The following is a 22,156-nucleotide window of genomic DNA, read 5'->3' as shown; positions in this document are numbered from 1 at the left end:
TAGGCTAAGGAGTATTTCTTAGGCTTTTCCCTTAAATTCCCTCATTTTACCAGATTTTTTTAAAGGCATCCCTGGACCACGGAGTCAACATCAAATGGACGGCGAATCATTTGGCATTCATGCAAATTTCACTTTGTGCTTTTTCCCAGCTCACACACACACTCACCCAGCCTCGGGACACGTGCACTGACTGCGAAAAATTCTTTTTCCTTGAAGATTGGCCAGAGGGGGATTGCTGTTTTTCCTTTCGGCTTGGTTTGGTTGGGTTTCCCAGAAATGGTTACCCCAGAGCCTGGCGGACCATTAAATTAACCTTGACTGGGTATCGTCGTCCTTGCCGTCCGTGCCGTGTCCATGGACACCTTTCTCCCGCTTGATTCGCTGCTGGCCATCAGCTGTTCATGGTCTATGCTGTTGAATGTCCAATTACTGTTAACATGCATAAATCACATCTGTCAATTATATTCGGTGCGCCCTGCCTCTATCTATTACACAACTCACACCATCCACACATCCTTCATGTGTGCCACTAATGTGTTTCGCAGGCAGCAGCTGCGACACTTGAGCCTGGGAGGGCAACTAACGTTTAATTAATTAATTCGCTTGTTATTCCCGCTACGTGCGGCACGAACAAGTTTTTGTAAAACATTTATGCCTGTTACCTATTAGAGGGAAAAGTCATACTGCCAGATGCCTTCAGTACAAAACAAAAATACACAGGAGGTGCGTGGAATAAAAACATATTTTCTAAATTATATACATTAAAATTGTTTGGTTTATTAAACAAAATCTAAGAAATATATTTAGACCCTTGAGGGGTATTCAGATTTTAGTCAAAAGTTGCATTAGTAATGCATTAAAGAAGAAATTTCCGACTCTGTAATTTATATATATTCTTGAACAGCATCAAGATCATCATCTAGACATATCAAACATATTAAATGGTATACAAATTAAGTGATATACCCAGAAGATCTTCTATTATTAACCAAACTTTAAGACTTACAATAACTTTACTTCACCTTATATTTTGTTGTATCTTTAAGATCATTACTATTTTACCCACAACTGTATTCTCATATTTATTCGAAAGCCAGCACGTATTGTATCTGCTCCTCCTGTTTGGATTCCTTGGCAGAGGCCAACACATGGGATACTTTTTGCAGTTCTCATAAATTCTGCACTCGCACTGAATGGTTGACAAAAAAAGAATCATAAAAAATGTTCGCCAATGCAATTCTCGTATTTTCAACCATATTTTTCCTCTCGCAGAAAGCAATCTTCCATCTGAATTTTCCCCAGGACACAACGTTTCCTTTTTGTTTTTTTTTTTGACTCTCGATTCGTTTTCACATTCGATATTTGCTCTTTCTTTTGATAATACAAGTTACATCGTGCAGGCGAATTTAATTGCATTTTTAAACATGGTCCGCAGTGTGAATTGGATTCAGTGGCCATGGAAAATGGCAGTTTTCCCTCTTCGATAGAGTGTCCTGCAGCGCAAATGGGGGATAAGAAATGGGTGAAAATATTTAATGCTATTTAGTTAAAAGGAATTTCAGACGAGACCAACTTAAAGTAAATAACAAAGAGAACAATGAACAATTTAATATATTAAACAAACATATATGAAATTAAGGCAATAAGTTGAAGCCTTTTTAATCAAATATTTCCACAAAAAAAGAATCAAATAAAAACGTTGCTTTACAAAAGGGCTTAAGGGTAATCTTTCCCACATGAATCTGAAATATATATATCTTTCATTTTACAATGAAAAATGAAGCAAAACCAGAAAACCTTTCAGTAAATGAAAGATTTCCGCAACTACATACAGCGAATCCCCCAAAAGCCCAAATGCATATGTGATGAGCAAGCCAGCTTGGCTGCGATTCCATAAATACGAAATTATTGAGCTCTCGCTGCAGTTGCCAATCGAAATCGCATTAAAAATCTCCTCGATTCCAATCGAATCGGAAAATGGCGGCAATTTAAATGGCCAGAAGACCGCCAGAGCCAGCGCCAGGAAGTAATAAAAAAGTTTCATTAAATGAGTGCTCGCAGTTAATGCCAAGCAGCTTATCTGCCGCGTAATACAATTTCGTATATACGTAAGTAAGTAAGTAAGTATCTTTCTCCACAACACAACACAATTTTTCAATGTTTTATAAGCCCTCGATTGAGTGTGTGTGAGCTCGGGGAAAGCAATTTACATTTACAACGAGAACATTATAAACATTTTAGCGACAATTCCCAGTCATTATTGGCATAAAAATAGCCATTTTAAGTCCCTGTTAAATGATAAATCGATAAGTGAAGCTCTGCCACCACAACTCGGGCAATCTTTGAGCTGGTAACTTCCCGAAATCAAGCACTTGGTTTTTAAAGTGCAGTGCTTTTCCATTTTTTTGTTTGCAAACAGAGTGCAGCTGACTAAGCCGATGAAGCCATCTGCAAACAGCCAGAGAAAGGAGCAGCTGGAGAAAATGTCAGGCTAAATGTCAGTTGCAGGGCACTGTGAGAAAATAAGTATAGAAAACTTAAGGGAAAAGAAATCTCTAGTCTGGTTTCTAATAGTCATGGGTTATGGCCTAGAATTCTCTTAAATATTTGAGAAGAAAATCAATCTTTTTTTTCTCTACAATATTTATAATCAAATAAAGTAAACAATGTGCCAAATTGTACACTCATATTGCCATGTGGCCATAATGGACGACTTTAATCCCTGTTTGCCAAAGACTAACTAACTAAGAGGCACAGTCCCAGACCCAAAGTGTTTAATTAATGAAACACTACAGACGGCAGCCACTTAAAAGCTGCGAAAATCCCCACGAGAGAGCGTAAAGCTGAAAGTTTTCGAAAGCATTTAGTGGCCGTAGCTCAGGTGGAAAAGGCTTTTGAAAACTTTTCTGCTCTGACCTGACCTTTTTGCGGAGCAAGAGAACACAATGTGGCAAGCATTTCATTATGTTGCCACCGAGGTGGCAGCCAGCTGCATAAAATTAAACATTTATGGGTGCCGCAAGTGTGCGTCGCAGTCGGAATTTGCCGACGGCAACGACGATTGCCACTACCAGGCACCCCACGGCGTATGAGCAATGCCGCAAATCGCAAAAATGTATTATTCAAATAAAAGGAGGAGGGAGGCAAGTCTGTGTGATGGTGAGGCAAAGACTTTAATTAGTTTTCAGCACTGCGGTCGAACAACAATTCCTGCGGTCCCGCTTTGTCCTGCTTGGTGTTCTTTTCACGTGTCCTGAAATGAAACCGCAGTTGTTGCGGTTCCCAAGCACGGACACGCTAATGGCATTTCAATTTCCATCGCCCCAGAGTTGAGTCACTGCGGCATTGATTGAATGATTGCAATAGAACTGTTTAAATATGAATACCTTGCCCCATTTACAGGCCAAGAAAAGGGATATATTTGCATTTTGGGGGTAAATTAAGAGAAGATTTACTAAACAGTTTAAAATATATAAAATATTACAGTTTACACGTGTTTAACTGTCTGATAATCTTCATTACCTGATTATAACTCGGAAAATGTGCCTATCCTAGTTTTAACTTAATGACTTAAGCTTAGGCAGCTCAGTTATTTTGGTTTAGCTTGACCCAAGGCTTGGATTTCTATACAATTTCAGGCAATTTACCTTCGAATCACAGATTAATTTGATTCCGTTTGAATACCTCCGAAAATCGTCGCCCGTTGACCACAGACATTGGCCAGGAATAGGGCTCAAGTCAGCTGTGAAAATGCAGGATAATCAGATCTCTAGGATGCACTCACGCACACACACTCAGACACTTGCCCTTGGATGCACTCGACTCGGTTTAGATTTAATTTCACCTTCGACTGAGCCCTGTGATTCACTTGAAACACTTTCTTGCTTTTATTTTTACTTTTGGGCCAAGCAAGGAGTCGCATGTAGTTACCGAAAAGGAAGAAGGATTTTCTGGTAAGCCTCGGCTGATGTCATTTGCAGCTTAGAGCTACATGACAGTAGCATTTTGTCATTTTGTCATCCATGGAAATCAGTGGAAGCCCTTGCTCGGCCCGATTGTTTCTGCTGAGTCAGTGAGTGGCTTTGGTTTAGGGTCCTTGAATTATTTGCACAAAATTCGACATATAAAAGAGCAAAGCTCGGCCGGCAAAAATAAATGAACATGAGCGCGTACCATATAGTATAGTATGGTATATCGGAGGAGGGAAAAATCGTCCGACTAGTAATTCGTTTCATGTGAAAAATGACAACCGTCGGCCGGGCTGTGATTTGCTTTAACAAGCGAAGGATTCAGCCGGCGCTTGCCATGTCCTTGCCCTCGGTGAGTGTCGATATCAGGACTGCGGGTGTGGGCTGAATAGTAATGAGTCAGAGAGTCACTGTGAATTGACATCGAGCGTTTCTGGCAAGCAATTAATGTGCTTTATGTCCTGTCATATTTTCCTTTCGGGGCCCAGGCCAACGAATCCTGCCAGACAGACGGTTCTTTATTCGTTTCCAGTTGAGCTGGCTGTTCATCCCGTTCTTGATTTGGACATTGACATTGCCTGTATATATTTTTTGGGGCAAAAACCGAAGCTAAACTTTTCGGTTGAGCGAAAGTTTGCCGTAATATCCTTCGCTCTTCACTCACTAATCGAATTAAAGTCGCATTTCCATTCTCCCTTCGGCTGGCGTGGGTGAAACAAACTTTTAACTGCACCATAAAACAATTTATTATTCAATATTTGTTGGCCAAAAAGTTTTAATTACAAAGTTTTGCCGCCAAGCCACAGAAATTCGGTGAGGCGAAGCCGCAAAAAATTAAAATTCATCTCGGTCCCGTCCACCGAAAATTAGCTAATTAAAGTGGCAAGAAAATCCCAATGACATGGCGATTCTCGTGGCGAACAACAAGTGCGCTTAATCAATCAGTGCAATCAAGCATAAATTGTCTTAAAACAAAGCCCGGGCTAAATATTGTGATGCCATTAAGGGCCCACTGTCAATAGAGAGAGGGAGAGATGGAGAGCGAGATCGAGGTGCTGGGCCACAGGAAGTGGATCCCGGAGCGGTGGCAGCGGAAACGGAAGCAGCGGGAGAAACAGAGAGCGGGCGAGTGACAGAGGAGTCTCCAGGCATAACACAAAAGCCAAAGCCAATGCCACTTAAGCCTGTGCAAACACAAATGCCTGACAGCCCGAGTGTTGGTCCTCCACCTATGCGCCGCGTTCTCTGGTGCTTCATCGCTCAGTTCATCTTCCTCGTCGTGTGACACAGTAAACAGTGGATACTGGGTACAACAGGGAATCTGAAATATAAAGAAATAAATTAGATTTTAAGTTAAATTTGAGGATGTGAACTAGGGTTCAGCAAGAGTGCATTCATAATTTGTATTTTAAGAAAGTTTTAAACAGAGTAACAGCAGCTTTTGTCCCCTCAAAACGCAGCAATTGGGGTACATGCAATTTCAATCGGGTTTCAATATATTCAGTACCCACTGTAGAACTCATCGTAGCAAAGGGACCAAACCATCTTCATCGGCCTCTCATGGTGTGTTATCAAATTATGCAGGAACGTTATTATTGCGGCTTGTTTCGTAGAATATTTCGTGTGTTTTCGATGGCGAAATTGAATAACAAACATGCCGCACGAATCGCCTGCCAGGGGCCGTCAGACAAAGTGGTATTAAATTGCCACTTGAAGCTCAAAAACCTCAGCATGTGAGTGTGTGTGTGTGTGTGGGTGTCTGAGGCTGTGTATGTGTTAGCGGTTGACACATGAGAGAAATGAAATCAATTTCACTTCAATTCCTCACATGAAACGTCGGAAATCATATTTGAATTGCTTAAATTGGTAACAGGATGCGGTGAGCTTTGATCTATGACTTGGACTCTACCTAAACTTGGCTTTGGATTAGCGTTTTCCTGGAATTGGTTGGCTATTTGACTTTTTACGTATTTGATTAGCTTTTAGGCCTAGCAACTTTAGAATGTCTAGTATATATTTTAGGTATTACAAAGGCAAACTAATTTTCTGAAAATCACAAATCACTGCCCTCCAATGGCATTTCCGTGGAAACTCTGGCGGCTTTGTCATTCCCGGCGAGCCTCTGAAAACCTAGGCGCCAAAGTGGGGTCGTCGCCAGGACACAATGCAGTCCAGAGCCAAATGTCGCATTCACTTTGCCGGGGCTGAGGAGCGGTTGAGTCGCCGTTGCATTATCCTGTCAGCGGGGCAACTATTTTCAGTCAACATTGTTGACATTTATGCGCCTTGTTGGCCTTGTTGAGAGCCGGTGGGAGTAGCAGCAGGACCAAGAGCGGCAGCCGTGGCTGGCAGTCAAGAGGTCCTGTCGGGGCGGCTTACTCGGCGAGGAGCAAGGATTGTAGCGCAAAAGGAGCTGAATGCTGAAAGTTAAGTGGTAAATTGGTTATTGTGTTGCATTAATGGACGGACACTGGACAAGAGAGAGCCCCAAAGCCACAAGCCCCTGGGCGTTCACTTAGTAAAGGTTCTCGTTTCTTTTTTGGGTTTTGTTGGGCACGGAAAGAAAAGGGTTTTCAGTTTGATGGATTTTTAATAATAAATATATGCTTTAAAATTAAGATCTGTAAAGGATGTAGTGTAAGCCAGACTGTTGTAAGATGTTTTCAATCCTAAAACCTGTGGTTATATATCCTAAAAATATTATAAAGGGTTTCTTTATTTATATAAAATATTTGTAAACATTTAAAATCAATCCATTTTTCCTATTTGCAATTGCCTTTGCATAATTTTCACCTAAGGAAATATATTTTATAGGATATTACATTCATATGTCAAAACTCCCATTAAACATTCATATTTTTCCTTTGTGTAATTCAGTCCTGCGGTCCTGTTTCTGCTCCTGACTCCTTGACTTGGCCAGCATCCTCTGTTGAATCTTTTAATTAAGGCAGATGCCTGCGAGCAGCATCGCTTACTTTGTCTTCGCTTGGACTTTGTTTCGGGGCCGAGGAAAGTTTTTCAATTATTTTGCTATGACTAGATTTCAGTAGCAGAAAACCAGAAAAGCTGAAAAGAGTGCCGGATTTCTTGATATTTTTTTGTGTGTGTGTGTGTGTTTTTTTTGGATGCGACAAGTATTAATGATGCAGTCGCGGTTGGGGGGAAAGTTGAGGGTGTGTCGAAAAGCTTCTCAGTGATTTGAATTTTCTCGCTTTCTGCTGATGATGACACATTATTTTCAAGATGCATTTTTGCGGCTTACCAGAGCTATGCAGTTGCCATCTCAGTTTGACCGAGGAATCTGTCTGCATTTGACTGCGTCCATTCATCATTTTGTAGGAAATTGCAGAAATTGCATTTTAATTGAATTTCTTGGTTTTTGGCTGGTGAAATGGCAAATGGACAAGGAATTCTTGTCCAAGGCTTAAAAGGATTTAAACTGAACTCTTGGGGGGGCTGAATAAATATTGGTTTTAATTGGAAAACAAATAAGAAATAAATATGTTAGAGATTTCCAAGGAATTTTAACTTTTGAATGGCTTATTGCTTTATTCCTTCTCTTTTTGTGGCTGCAAATATTTGGGTATAGCAACTGACACATGCTTCCCAATCAGTCCGAAGGCAAATAGATTCCTTAATTCTCGATTGCAGTTTACCTCCCCCAATGAATAACAAAATTCGGACGTTGGCAATATGGAGGCACTGGACAGTATATTCCAATTTGCATGCCCAGGGCAAACATTTCCATTTCGATAGATAGGAATTCTACAGGAGCACAACAAATGGCAGCCAGGTCAGAGGTTGAGGTGGGGGATGAGGCACTTTCCCCTCTCCATGTCATGTCATTTCATTTGTGGCAGGCAGGTAAACATTTCGACTAATGCCAGGAACCACTTGAAAGCTCAACTTTGGTTGTGGCTGGTTTACAAGTCGTCTTCTCCTCTGGCGTTGTGCATGTGTAATATCCATTTTCTGCTTCTGTGAAATTACCTTGAAAATCAAATTGTGAAGACCTTGAAATTATGCTAGAAATTAGTTTAGTTCTTAGGAAACAAGTATTGTTTGGTAATGTTTAGAGGAAAAAATAAATAGACATTTACAGAGAAAAGTTAAAGGATAATACAACATTTTTTAAATTATTTGTTGATTAATTTTGTGTAACTTAATCTTAACTTTCTTCAGAGTAAAATAACTAAGCACTAAAATGTTTGTAAGCTCCTTAATTTCTTCTGAAATCCAAGGCTTAAAGTCGAGTCTTATAAAAGTATTTTTCCTTCAAAAATTCTTCAGAGAAAATCCCCTTGAAATCGTACCCAAACCCCCTTTAATTTTCCCCGAAATGTTTACAATTATTATGCAACAAGTATTGTCTGAGGAAATGTTTTTGGAGGCGGGCCTCCTCTCTGCTTATTCATGTGGGAAATGTAAAATTTGAATTACCCCAAAGAAGGGGTCTGAGGAATGTCAACACCAGGCTTTTCCAGCATTTTCCTGCATTACCCTAGCAACCATGCTCACCCCCTGCCTTCAAATGCAGTTTCGCCTTGGGCGCATTTTCCGCATTTAAGCCAAAAAGGCAAAATGTCCTTTGGGAAGCCGTCGACGGCAGCCGTTGAAAGCTTATAAAGTGCAACAGCAATGCGGCAGTCAGCGTATGTTTGCGAGTGTGTTTAGGCTGCTACGTGACTGTCCTGCCAATGGCCGGAATGTAGAGGCAGAACCAAGAGAGTGGGTTTACGGCGGGTTAAGGCTGAACAGTGCCGGGCCTGGCGCTAAGCGCCGCTGATGAAGTCGCGTCGAAAATGCAACGTTGCAATTTGCCAAATTGAAAACATGAATGCGAAGGTGCTGACACAGCCAGCACTCGGTGGCTGGTAAGCTGCAAAGCTACAAACTAGCCGCAAAGTTAATTTAGCTCGCTCCTTGGACATCCTGCCGGTTGCATCAGCATCATCATCATCATCATCATCATCGTCATCCCCTTTGGCAAAACCGCCATTTCCATTGCACGCACGTCATGTAATAGGCACTTCCGCTAGCAAAATGCCAACAATGCGGGGGTTGAGGTAAGGATTGGGTGTTGCTCTTGGTTGGAGGTCTCCTTTGTGTTTGTGATTGTGTTTGTGTGCCAGTAATTCCGTAATTTCGAAACGTGCTGGCCAAGTGCACAGCCACAATGCCAACAATGCACTGAGAAATTGTACTTGAAGGTTGATGCAACAAAGTTTAATTGTTACAATGTTAAACAATGTTTTATTGAATGTTTATTGTATAAATTTGTGGATTAAATAAGTTTACAGAATCTTTGAAAGCAAGCTTTCAGATTGAGAACCACATTTTTCAAAGAAAATTGTATTGTATTGTATTGTACTTTAAATTTCTCCCCGTGCACATTCCCCTTTTCACCGTCTATTTATGGCCGCCTCCGCGTTGAGCGATGCAGGTGCGCAGACCAGGTGTTTCAGTTGAGTGCAGGACGAAGGGCAGTCCTTCGCCTCCCTGTCCATTGTCCGAGTGTCCAACCGCAAGTCCCGTCCAGTCATTTGCATGCCCCGACTTCGGCTAATGACTTGCGCCGCGCCACACCGCACCGCATACTGCATCCTGCTGCGTCCTGTGAACTGCAACCTGGTCTCACACGTTCGCGGTGCACTTTAATTAAAAATAACTACCGCTGATGGGTGGCGAGTACCAGCGGCAGTGTAAAAAACTTGCACATATTTTTTAATTAAGGGAAATATGAGTGGAGCTCGACTGCCTCTGTGTGTCGATTTGCTCGCTGCAATTTGGAATAAATACTAGTGGGTTTAATTTGCCCAACGCAGCCACAACTATTTTGCATGTCGACGGGACATTACAAACGGGGCTATAATCAAGGGTTTAGACTATGTGAAACTCGCTAATTAGTTTGGGGTCTGGGTCCTGGGGATTCTCAGGTTCCACAAAGTATGCTACAGTTTTGAGAGCAGGAACTGGGGATGGGGATTGAGAGCTAAGTGAGGTTTTGCAATTTACTGTATTCTCCTTTTTTTTATATTTTTAAACTTTCTAATTTAAATATCAGATATTTCCCCTTTAATATTTCATTTTATTTTTGCTGGAAAAATCTCTCAAAGAAAAACCCTACACACGCCCTTATTATTTTATCAGTAAATATAAGCAGCCCACATGAGGTCCAGGACTCTGGCATTTTGTATGTCCTAATGCCGGTGATTTCCGCTGCTCATTTCCGGGACTAGAGTGCGTGACCCGCAGGATAATGCACCGCTCTGCTCCGAAACATAATAATCCCCCCGACGCGTCGTCCGCAGCTCTAATTGCTGCTGTCGAAATTAGGGAACGGACTATCTGTCGGTGGCTTCCGGGAACGGAGGGAGTACTGTCGCAGCGTCAATGCTCAATTTGAAATTATGCAAATGTTGACTTGGTTGACGGACAGAGCCAGACCGCTTTTGCGGCAAACTAAACGCTTTGCCAAATGCAGAATTTGCATGGGTTTAATTACGACTAATTGTTTGCATTTTGCAGCGAACTATTTGCAAGCAGTTTCGAGCGAAATTTCATTTGGCACGGCATGTTTTAGAGGGGAAAAAATAAATTTTCTGAATATATACATTAATTTGAAGTGCTTGTCAAAAAAGGAATGTGCAGATTTGTTTAAGTATTTAAGGGAATTCAGCTAAGATATTTCACATTTCCCTAACTAAACTATTAGTAAAGAGATCCATGGACTCTTCTCCTATTAAAAACAAAGTAAAGTTAATTAAAGACAATTAACTCGATACCCATTCTCCCCTCTATGTACTTTATCAACTTAATTGTTGTTCAGTTCAAAACACAAATAAGCTTATAATTTCAGCTGCTTGCCGAGTTGGTAACTTCATTATCGATTTATGGCCAAGAACAAAGGTCGTCGTCTGGCGCAAAGAAAAATTTGTTAACCGAAGTACGCATTAAACTCTTAATCTTTAGTGTTGACATTAAATTTACAGTAGCAACTAAGCTGTGGTAGGAGAGGAGGGGAACCCCGGCGAGAACAAAGCAATTTCACAGGCCACCCCAGGACAAGCCAGAGGACACGCCAACGCAACAACACACCACACCATCTCATCGGCAGAGTGGAGTTCAGAAATTTATTACCCAATTTGAAATTGCAAACGAGTGCGTGATAAAGTCCTGCTGTATACTGTTTTTGTTTGCTCCTGGCCAAGTCTTGGCTCTTGGTCCAGTGTTTTATTCAAAAACACCATTGTTTATGCTGCCGAGAGAAGCGGACAAACAAGTGCAGGCTGCATGCAAAGTCATTGCTGGTCAAGGTGCCCGAGTTTGGGCACTGAAAGAAAATGAAAATTCCAGTTGATTTTTGAAGTAATAATTGCCTGAAGCTAGCTTATATTATAATCAAGGTAACAAAGCCTTACATTTCCCATTTCCCATTTATTTTCTTTGTTTAGAATTTAGAATTTTTCCCGCAATTGTTACCAATTTCTTTCTGTACAAAAAGCCATCTAAGGATATGACCCGAAAATAAACTGAACCCATGTTAAGGGCAAAACTGTTGGCACACTTTGATGCTGCTTTATGACGCCCAGATGAGATTGGCTTGGGGTTTATATAGTATACCATATCCGATGCAAGTTGCAAGTTGCATTTTCCGGCTGCTCGTTGCACGTGGCTAGCGCCGAAAGTGTTTTCCATGCAAATGTCGAGAGCCATTTCAATGCAAATGCGCACAAATGGTTACGTTGTTTCCATTCCTCCCCCCCACCTCTCAACCTTTCTACAGTTTTCATTTTAAATATTTTTCCAGTTTCCATTTTTTTTTTTTTTTTTGCTTGTGAAAATGTGAATGCAAGCCGCCGCCCTTTGAGTTTCGAGTCCTGTTTTTTGCATTTGACGTCAGCTGAAATTACCTTTGGCCCTCCTAACCGACGCTCATAAATTTGTGTCCCATTGAAGCATTTAAATATATTTCCATTTCGCTTTCGGGGCGGGATTTTCAAGAGATTTCCCACACCGTCGGCGGGGGATAAGCGAATTTATTACCCGCAAATAAATTCCATGTGATACATTCACATTTAGGAATTGAAAAGGCAGCCGCCGCTGAGAAAAGGACACTTAAGAATTGAATGGAAATCTAGATTTTCGGGATTGCCAACCAAGTGTGAAATTTATGTCTAGGGAATCTTCTATTTTTCAAAAGCTTAAATTGGTTCTAAAAATTAAATAAAATCTTTAAATGAAATAGGTTATTGAAATCCGTTAAAACTCTTTAAAAATCTTAAAAATATCTTAAAACTGCAACCTAAAACCCATGAAAATCTCTCATGAAAGCCAAGGAAAACTTGCCGGCAACTCATTAATTTTTAAGCAACTGATAAGGAGATATTGTAGGTGGACCAGAGGAGCGAGCAGGAGGAGCAGGACCCCCGTTAATAGGTCGGGATGGGGGCCACGCCCAGCTCATCTAGAATTTCGAAAGCGATTCGCTTAATGGCAGCCAGCCATTAGCCCCGAGTGCCTGGCCAAAGTCGCGTCTAAACTTTCCATTTGTTCCCATTTAAGCCGCCATCAAATAGTAACTTTTACAACGTCTTTGCTTTTCTTTCCAGGCTTTCCCAGCTTCCCCCTCTCTCTCTTAAACATAGGGAAAAATCAACGATTAACCGGCGGAGTGGACGCATTTAAAGACAAACAAAAGTGGAGCAGACGTGCATGAAGCCAAGGCGATGAGTCTGGCCCATCAATTACCTGGGCATTAAAGTTGAGGACTGGAAGAGCAACAGGTATGTCCGGACAGTGGTGACCATTTATCCGTTTTTTTAGGCAGGATTTTCTCTTTTTGCTAAATGATAAAATATTTTCTCTTTTACATATTAAAAAATAATCCTGATTTAGTGTTCTCCTTAATTTTATAGAATTTTTATAGTTCCTCTTTTGCATTTGTCTTAATTTCTTCAATATTTTTACTTTTCCTCTTTCCAAAAACAGGCTGCTGGCAGCACTGTGGTCGGGTAAAGCCCTGGAATCCTGGTGACCTGGACCCATAAGTGGGCGCGTACGTGACTTAATCAGCGGACACAGCAGGCGGGCTGAGCCCCGGCTAACGAGGCCAACGAGCCACGAGGTGGAGGAGACGAAGCTGGCAGAGCTGAATCCTGCCCGCAATGATTTCATGCACGGCACAGTGAGCAGTAGCAACATGACAGATTGTGGCGGCGCCGCAGCTCCGGTGGAAATAAGCACCACAGCCGCCACAACGTCGGCGACGTCCTCGTCGTCGTCCTCGTCCGCATCCAAACCGCTGACCAATGGCGCCAACAAGGCGGCCACGTCAACAGCAGCCGGCGGAGGAGGAGGAGGCGGAGCACCCACAGCCATACCCACCAGCAGTAGTAACAGCAACAGTAGCAACTCCAGGACTACACTGGACCATCACCGGCAGAGCAATAACAATCGACCTGCGGTCAGTCCCAAGCCAGATGTCAGGCTAAGATCTCCAGATCTGGGGACACCTGTGGCCTCTACATCCGCCTCGGCGCAGGCCAGTAGCCAGACCCAGAGTTTGGGTCAGCACGAGAGGCTGGCCAAGACGACGACAACTGGCTCTGGCTCCTCGGCATCCCAGCAGGATGTCGATGAGGTGGCCAAGCTGTTTGAGGAGAAACCGGAAGCCTTCGAGAAATGGCTGACGGAAAGGGCTCCGCCGGAAGCACTCAGCCGACTGCAGGAGTTCATAGAGAGCCGGAAGCCGATCAAGCGACCCTCGGTCACTTCCGATCTGTTCCAGCAATGGATGGCCGCCTCGCCCACGGTGCAGCAGGTAGGTGGCTTGAAATAATACAAGATTTATTGAGGGAAATATGTGTAGAAATTGAGCAACTTTATTTTATGTTTTTTTACTGGAGTTAAAGTTAATTGAAAGAGCTAGGTTTTTGCTTCAACTATTACTATAATCACACTTAAAACGTGCCAAGCCTGTGGCAAAATCTGAATCAAGTTCGTTTTCCTGGCAATAACCAAATTTACCTTGCCCCCAAAGCCAAAGAACTTTAATCAAAGTTGTTCTAGCACTTGTGTCCTGGCCGAAATTAGTTTTTGTGGCCCCAACCAGAGGGGGTCCATTATATTATTCTCCAGCTACACCCATCTCCCATCTATTACATCCTTACACCCGCAGGACAGCCGCCAAACAAAAGCGACGGGTAAGTGCAAGTGCAAGTGCAAATGCAGCGCCAAGTGGCAGTTGGCAATTGCAGTTGGTAGCGGCTTTTAGCCATCCTTTTTGCCACTCTCGCATACACACACACACAGACACAGACACTAGTCAGGGCTTTATTTGCCCAGCTCCTGCCACTGTTTGAGCTAGTATTTGTATTTGCGCTGCTTTGTTTCGTCCTGTTTTGTTGTACTTTTGGCACTGCTGCCGCTACTGCTGCTGGATTTCCGCTTTTATTTAACTTTGTTCGCTTTCTCGCCGGGCGAATTAACTAAATTGATATTTTCACAAATTTCTGTCTGCTTGTCTTGTCGGCGGGGCCTGCGTGTGAAGTTTGCTAATTGGAAAAACTCACACAGCCACAAGGATTGGGATGCGGACTTGAAGTGGCACACATTTCCACTTTTCTGGCTTTTACGGCCCCCGTCTCTGCTTATATTTAATTCAAAGCAGTAAAAATTAAATTACCCTCGCACACATACATATTTTTATTTTATATTTATCGACAGCCACGAGTGTTTTTCAATTAACTTTTATATCGAAGAAACATAAAACAAAAGGCGGCATAGACTCTACACAGCCTGACCTTTTGCCGTTTAATAAATTTCACAAGGTGAAGGAGACTCGTGTGTGGGATTTAATAAATGTGAATTGGAAAACGATAGCCTTTGATTTGTGGTTATTTTAGGAAATGTATAAAGAGAGAGGCATGGCTTATGCCTTAATGATATTATTCTTTAAATTCTAACTTTCAAATATATCCAATATTCTGTACATTTTCCACTCAAAACAAAAACTGTCTGTGAACTCAATTACTGGCAATTCATTTATTTACTTGTGTATTCGATTGCTCGTGTTAATGGCCATCAGATAGGTGCTTGAACTCGAGTACTGAATTGAACTCCTTTGACCCAACCGTTGCCCGGGACAACAACTGTCATCGAGACTGAGTTTTACGGGTATTTCAATGAAAAATCAAACCAAATTATGTTTGATCACCCCCCGTCGTCGTATGGAGTGCTCCTCGACTGCAATTGGTTGAGCAAAAACACAGGAAAAATTCGAAACTAGAAGGGCTCTTTAGGTTCACATAGAAATCGGCACTCACCTGGTGCTCACTGCACTTGTGAATCAAAACTAAAAGCCAGTGGCAGGGCACGTGTGTTTGCTTTTCGTTTGTTTGGGGGAAAGGAAAGAGAGGGGGACTAACTAGGCCAGGCCAAAGTTAACGGGCAAGTGTCCTGGGCAAAACAACAACAATAAACAACAGCAACAAAAGAATAACTGCCTGGCCTTTGAGACCCTTCAGCGATTGTCTGGCTTAGTGAGTGCAATTTTTCCCCTTCGCAGCAGGTGAGCAGCAGGCAGAAGGCACCATGTGTCCCCTCTCCGTTTCCGTTTCCGTTTCCTCTTCCATTTTTCGTTGTCGATATTGTCAATTTATTTAAGTGCATGTTACGCAATGCAAACTGCAGTCCCCATTCGGGGCATTGTGCAGTTCCTTAGTCTCAGCTGTGTATTGCCTGTAAATGTATCTCTTATTTATATTAGATGCACAGCGAGAAATGAAAGAAATTTAGGGAAAAGTGTTGATAAAGAAAATTATCTTTTAATTCTAGGTTCTTTAGCTAATATTTTTATTGTTAAAAAATATAACAGGATGTCAAGTTTTAGGTTTCATTTCATAACAAGATATATAAAAGACTTAAGATATTTTTTTGTGTCTTTATATAGCTTCCTAATATAGTCCTGAAATTTACATGGCATGCAGAACGCTTTTCCCATTAAGAGTCATTTCGTTTTCATGTTTTCACTTTCTTTTTACCAAAAAGAAAAGCACAAAATAAAACAATCATAAAAACAGCACGAGTGCTCAACATCGTTTGAGGATTTTATTGTTGTTTTAAGGGGAACGAACACCCATTGCCACTGGCTGAAGTTCAAATTTACTTAACGCTCTGACTGACTTGGCTTTGTTTTCCATTTTCATGTTCATTTCCATTTCCATTTCCATTTCCAGAGTTCCCCTTAGTTGTCTGCATTTTATTTAATGAATTTGCATTGCGCCCGCACACAAACAGAATTGTTTTTCTAACTTTCAGTTCAATCCAAACATTGGCTTTTTACGGGGTTGTCCTTTTTTTGGGGTTTTTTTCTTAGGGGAGTTTTAATCACTTAATTATCATTATAAAGTATGAAGAGCTTATAAAGGGAAAGGGGGAGAAATGTAAAAAAAAAGCAAACAATAAAAATTGTGTTTATATTCAGTTAATTTAATAGAAAGCATTAATTGACTCTTCATTTTGGGTATTAATATGTCAGAAAAGTCAATAAATTGTTGAAATCTTTACAATTATAGATGGGTAATTTATAAATTAATAAGTAAGTTACATAAAAGCAGAATAAACAAATTATAGTATATAAAAAAGATATATCATTTATTCATCTTTAATAATCATATAATTACTCTACAATTAGTATATTTCTCTTTGCCAAATAAAAGGGTTTCACTATTAATTAGACTATTAATTTTTTATGTTAAAATATTCAACACAATACCTATAAATACAGAAAAAAACAAACTAGATAGTTGTGGCCCTACAAGTGAACTACTTATTTTTAAACACATAGCAATTATCGATATTCCGGGGCATGTGGCACATGGAAATGTTGATGGAGCCAAGGGCAGCACCGCCAGTAAATTGCTTTAATTTGTCAGTGAAAATGATGGTGTGAGAGGTAGGATTGGGGACTCCGGGATGGGGACATGGCACGCAATATTTCCAGCTCCCGGCTCGGTTAATTGGCCACTCGCACGCACAGGGCTCAGGATCGGGGATCTGGGATCCGGGAGCCCCCCGTTTTTTCGGTATTCAATTACCACATGGCCGCTTAAAGGCACAACTGCCAACTGCTGCTAATAGTCACCCTTTGAGCCGGACCACGTTAGCTTCCAAAAACTGGCAGCAGGGTTAAATGGCCAGGCCAGAAATCGAAAACAGAAGAATAATGGAACGTGAGCAGAGACAATGGCGCTGCCATTGCCTTAAATGCACTGTTAAATATTTAAAAGGCTCCCCAGTCGTGTCTTGTCCAATAATAATGGTGGCTAATAAAGCTATTTTTATATGGGAACTAATTAAATAGCGAAATTATTCCGCGTCTTGGTGCCAAAACAAGCAAATTCAATTACTGAAAGGACACGTTTTTGCACTAAAAGAAAAGTGGAAGAAGAAATGGTTAGGAAATCAGAAATAAGGATTTCTAGAGACCTAAAACTCGAAAGAAAAAATTATTTATACAAATTTATTTATAGTAAAAGAATTAATTAAAATAAGTCTTGTTTTAGAAGGAGGTTTATTGAATATTAATATTAATTTTAAACCTACAAACCCCCAATATTTCCAAGTGTTTCAGCCTCAATCTAAGCCTTCTATTAACGTTTATGGTCGGTTCTCTCCCCCTGCTTTCGCCTGCAGAAATCACCGAGAAGCCTCTCGAACTCATCAGCCTCCTCGCTACCCGAATGCCGGCGGCATCTGATGGACCTGGACGAGGGCGAGCTGTTCATGGAACTGATTCGGGACGTGGCCAACGAGCTGGACATCGATGTGCTCTGCCACAAAATTCTGGTGAACGTGGGCCTGCTCACCCACGCGGATCGTGGCTCTCTGTTTCTGGCCAAGGGCACGCCCACCAACAAGTACCTGGTGGCCAAGCTGTTCGATGTCACCCAAAAGACAGGTGAGTTTTGCCAATCGAAAATGTTCCTCCCTTCCTGGCGGTGGTGCCTGTGGGCGAGATCCCAATGGCACAGGTAATCCCGCTTTAATTAAGGCCAACAATGCACAAAGCGAACTACCACACACAATGGCCGAAGGAAACCAGCAGTGAATGAGGAATGGAAAATGTGCAAATGGAAAATGGAAAAAGAGAAAGAAATGTGAGCCAAGTCAAGTGCTCTGTGGTTTTGCGGGGGGGAGAACTGAAGTGTAGGACACTGATAGCAGCTAGAAAACATGTTTGAATGACATGAACAAGCTGTGAATAGATAAGATACAAATGTAAACAGAAATGCTTACCAGTTTGTGCCTTTTAAATACACTTTATTACTTTTTAAATATCGAAAATATCTTCATTAAATGGCTGATATTTAGCAGTCTATTAATTTCCCCAAGATACTCGACTTTTTGATGAAAATAAGCAATAAAAGACGGTTAAACTTTTCCTTTCACATAAAATTCGATTAAAATGATTAAATTTGACCCTCTTTAAGGTGATTTTTGAAGGGTTTATGGCCTAGCCAAAGGGGCTCGACGAGTACAAATTGGTACTCATTAGCGGCCGGGTAAATAATTTCGAGGTCTTTCTCGGCCTGGCCAGGAGGAAAAGGAGAGGGGATGGCCAACGCATTAGCGAAATTAAGCTGAAACGGAAACGGAAGCGGGCATTAAAAGTTTTCGGCAGTCCCGGCAGGCCATAAAACTGCAAAAGGTCGCCATCAAATGGTAAATAGATATAGGATGCTGGCCAGGAACGTGAGCCCCTGGGTTCCGCCCAGAAACATATATATTCATATGAAAGTGCGCTACATTCGTAATGAATCTTTGGTGCAGATCCGTGAGTAAAAGCCACCGCTTCCGCTACATAATTCAGTGGGGAAAATGCGAGAAAGATTAGAGCTGGGAAATTTGTGTTGGTGGCCACCCCCAGATACAGCTACAGATACAGATACGACTACGGATGCGGATACGGATACATGTGAGGCGGTGCTGTGTGGGACACTGAGATTATGATTGAGGCGGGACCGGCAAGGGAGCTCATGCAAATTCACATTTGACTTCTTGCCCTCGGATTTTGGATTTCACGGGGCCCTCGCCATTATTTATTTATATATTATTCTCTCTCTGTGCGTTTTTTTTTTCGAAATTTCTGCCAAGGCCCAGCGCTCTTGTGTATATATCTTTTGCATATAAATTTAATATTTCAGATGCATGACGACGGGCCCTTATCTTGGGCCTATCCTAACACGCTTTGCAACGGTTGAGCTAATTTTTGGGCAGTTTTTTGGAAAAAAAAAAAAGAGGGTTCTGGGTGCTTAAATTTAACATTAAACATTTAATGCAAGCGGAAACTAAAAACCACCTCTTCATCGGAATTTCTCTCGGAATCACAAATAATGTCATCATGAAAATGTAAATCTTAAGTGCGAGACTATCCTTAAATCAATGATTTTTTGTATTCATGCCTTTCGATGATGGCGATTTCTTTCCTCCTGATTGACTCTCGTTTGAATCTCTTTTGATTGCAGCACTCAAGGACGCGGTGACTCGGGCCAGTGCCGAGGAGATTATCATTCCCTTTGGCATTGGCATTGCCGGCATGGTGGCGCAGACAAAGCAGATGATTAACATCAAGGAGGCGTACAAGGATGCGCGATTCAACTGTGAAATCGATCTGAAGACCGGCTACAAGACGAATGCCATCCTCTGCATGCCCATTTGCAATTACGAGGGTGACATTATAGGCGTGGCGCAAATTATAAACAAAACGAATGGTAAGGATAACCCAAAGGGTCCCCAAAGAATTAAGGAATTTATTTTTCTAAAGATACCTTACTTATATTAAACTATTAATATTTGTTTTATTTATTCTTCTCCTCAGGCTGCATGGAGTTCGATGAACATGACGTGGAAATCTTCCGTCGGTATCTCACCTTCTGCGGCATTGGCATCCAGAATGCCCAGCTGTTCGAGATGTCCGTCCAGGAGTATCGACGCAACCAAATCCTCCTCAATCTGGCCCGCAGCATTTTCGAGGAGCAGAACAACCTCGAGTGCCTTGTCACCAAAATAATGACAGAGGCCAGGGAGCTGCTAAAGTGCGAACGCTGCTCGGTGTTTCTTGTGGATCTCGACTGTTGCGAGGCGGTGAGTTTTTACACTGGAAAGATATTCAAGAAAAGTATTGATAAATATAAGTGGGATATAAATATCTATCTAAAGATCTAGAAATCTTTCTCTAAATTTCTCAAATAACTGAACCTTTAAACACATAACTTTCACGTTAAGGTTTCCCATGTACCAATTGACTTTCTCGCGGTATTTTCTCCTCTCTTTTTCCGTTTCCCATCGATTGAGGAATTAAAATTAATTTACTGGCATTTTTTCAGGCGGTTAAAGGTCCTCCATGCAAATGATTTGCTTGCCTTCGTGGAGGCGATCGCAAATTGTCGCCGCCATATGGGCGCATGAATAAAAAAGTGACGCCCTGCGGTGCCTGTGGTCACTCCTCTACCTCTCTCTCTCTCTGTCCGCCAATATTTCCATTTCCGTATCCGTGTTTGTGCCGCTGTCAGTTTCATTAAAATTGTTTAAACGCCACCGCGCGTCGGCCATTTTGTTTGTGCGTTTGTCAACTTTTCGCCCGGCGACCCCAAGGAAATTAAAATGTGCAATTTACATTATGTTACTTTGGGTGGGCGGCGTCGCGTCGCCACGATTCCACGGGAGTGTTTTTTATGAACAAGTGTCAGGCATTCTGCGCAGAATTCTGACAGCAGCCAAGGGCAAATGTTTACGGCAATGGGCATGGTAAATACGGCTGGGACGGACGGGGAAAGATTATGCCCAGGTCTGGGCAATTTTCATTACGGCTAAAGTTCCCGCTGATTGCCTGTCATTATTCGGAGGCGGCTGAATCAACTCGCTGGCGCGCTCTCCATTATGAAATTTGCAGGTAGTATTTCCTGTAAATTGTAAATAAATCAACCAAATTGGAACAGGTTAGACACAAAAACTGACAGTTGGCAGAAGAACAGAGGGAATAATTCATGAGACCAACACGTCAAACCGTAATAACTTATTTGGACGTTTAATTTTTGTTGAAACGAACAAAGAGTTTTATGTTTAATAACTTTGAGTGGGTTTTTATTAGTTGATTAGAAGGGAGAAGGCTTTATTATTGTTTTGAAAGTTCAATAGCGATGCAAAGTTATATAGAAATATATTTAATAACAGAATAATTGTGTTTAACTCAAAGCTATTTACAGGACTTATTTCTGGGTTGAGTTGGTCAATTATTTAATCACCAAAAGAAAGAATAGTTACATATTCTTTATAACAATTTAAACAGCCTTTTCTCTTACTAAACAAGAGGCTTATTTGTTTATTTATAAAGTAAATATGTTTTAATACACTTTAGGCTATCAAAAACCCCAACCAGTGCCCCATTTGTATACCCTTCCGGGGTATTATAATTTCAGTCAGATGCTTGTAACGCAGTGAAGGAATCATTTCCGACCCTATAAATCATATATATTCTTGATCAGCATCGACAGCAGAATCGATTTAGGCATGTCTGCATAAAAAAAATTTTTCGCGATTTTTCCAAAATTTTATAAGGGGTTACATCATTAAAATTCTCAAAAATTGCTAAAAATTTGAATTTAAAAAAAACTTTAATTCAATATGCAGATTTATTAACCTTGTAAAAACTAACAAAAAAGCGCTTTCCGAATTGAATTTAATATATTTTTGGCTTAGTTATAGAATTTTTAAAATTTGATTTTTCCCTAAAAAATTATTATTAAGGGGTTAAACCCTTAAAACTGGCCAAATATTAAATTTAAAAATACTTAAATTCAGTCTGTAGGTTTATTAACCTTGTAAAAAGTAACTCATAACAGTTAGTTATGATCTATTTCACTCTATTGCAAGTGTATACAACTTTCAGCTTGCCGAAGTAAGCTTCTCTCCCAATTTCCCTGTAAAATATCTCAATTTTATTCACTACAATTAATATTTACAATAAAGAAAAACCATCATTGAAATGATTGAATAATATTTGTTCAACTAAATTCGAGTATCACTACAAATAGGCCATTGAATAGCATAATGCAGAATGTTGTGTACATTGTTTTCAGACAATTATTTATTCGCACGAATCAGGCTGAGGCCTTGCCTGGTAA

The 22,156-nt window shown here is 41.1% G+C and overlaps 1 protein-coding gene across 1 annotated transcript in view; it reads left to right on the top strand.

Annotated features, from left to right (window-relative positions):
- The window catches only part of Pde6 (phosphodiesterase 6), a 49,206-nt gene that overhangs the window by 21,296 nt on the left and 5,754 nt on the right, over positions 1-22,156 (top strand). The window contains exons 3-7 of the mRNA XM_017171383.3: positions 12,581-12,754; positions 12,960-13,791; positions 17,667-17,931; positions 19,499-19,744; positions 19,852-20,117. Of these exons, the coding sequence (XP_017026872.1) occupies positions 13,144-13,791; positions 17,667-17,931; positions 19,499-19,744; positions 19,852-20,117 (1,425 nt within the window). The 5' untranslated portion in view covers positions 12,581-12,754; positions 12,960-13,143. The remainder of the gene's footprint in view (positions 1-12,580; positions 12,755-12,959; positions 13,792-17,666; positions 17,932-19,498; positions 19,745-19,851; positions 20,118-22,156) is intronic.

Source organism: Drosophila kikkawai, chromosome 3R, assembly GCF_030179895.1.
Source record: "Drosophila kikkawai strain 14028-0561.14 chromosome 3R, DkikHiC1v2, whole genome shotgun sequence".
NCBI classification, from domain to species: Eukaryota; Metazoa; Arthropoda; class Insecta; order Diptera; family Drosophilidae; genus Drosophila; species Drosophila kikkawai.
The sequence above is the reverse complement of the archived record's forward strand: the minus strand, read 5'-3'. Positions and strand labels throughout refer to the sequence as shown.